Source organism: Otolemur garnettii, unplaced genomic scaffold, assembly GCF_000181295.1.
Source record: "Otolemur garnettii isolate 467f Iridium unplaced genomic scaffold, OtoGar3 scaffold00189, whole genome shotgun sequence".
Lineage (NCBI taxonomy): Eukaryota > Metazoa > Chordata > Mammalia > Primates > Galagidae > Otolemur > Otolemur garnettii.
In genome coordinates, this window is record NW_003852584.1 from 1,546,109 (window position 1) to 1,546,740 (window position 632).

General features: G+C 35.6%; 1 protein-coding gene across 1 annotated transcript in view; it reads left to right on the plus strand.

Annotated features, from left to right (window-relative positions):
* Positions 1-632, plus strand: part of GSPT1 (G1 to S phase transition 1) — a 40,344-nt gene that overhangs the window by 21,516 nt on the left and 18,196 nt on the right. The window contains exon 5 of the mRNA XM_003800896.3: positions 287-320. Within this exon, the coding sequence (XP_003800944.1) occupies positions 287-320 (34 nt within the window). The remainder of the gene's footprint in view (positions 1-286; positions 321-632) is intronic.

A 632-nucleotide genomic window follows, 5' to 3' on the forward strand; every position in this document is an offset into this window, starting at 1 on the left:
GCTGTGTCCACTAGCTGAAGGTCAGGGAGCAAACTGTTCAGAAATTCTTTTTTTCTTCTTTGTCAGTAAAGTATTTCTAAGTCATTATTGAGGTATAGGGAGTCTTAGCTGCCTCATTTTCCAAGGGAGACAGCACAAATTACAGTTTATGGCACAAATTCCTACAGTTCAGTTGATTTTGCAAGGTTTAATTATATATACTAAATGACACTTATAGTTGTGTTTGCATATATAGTTGTTGGTTTTTATTTTTAACCTATGGCTTGCATGTTGATGTTACTTTTAGATGCTGGCAAGTCAACCATTGGAGGACAAATAATGTAAGTCTGTATCTTTTGTTAAATAATAGAGTTAATTTGATTGAATAAATTTTAGGCATTTAAACATTCATAGAGCCATACAAAGGAGATAAAACAGCCCACCTCCCTCAGGTTAAAAATACATTTATTATTTTTTATTTGTCAGAGGAAGGGTCTTTCTATGTTGTGTAAGTTGATCTTTAATTCCCGGCCTCAAGTAATCCTCTCACCTCAGCCTCCCAAAGTACTGGAATTTCGGGCATGAGTCACCATGCTGAGGTAGAAAAATTACCAGTAGGAAAGGGTGGTTTTACAAGGTAATTTGTGCAGTGT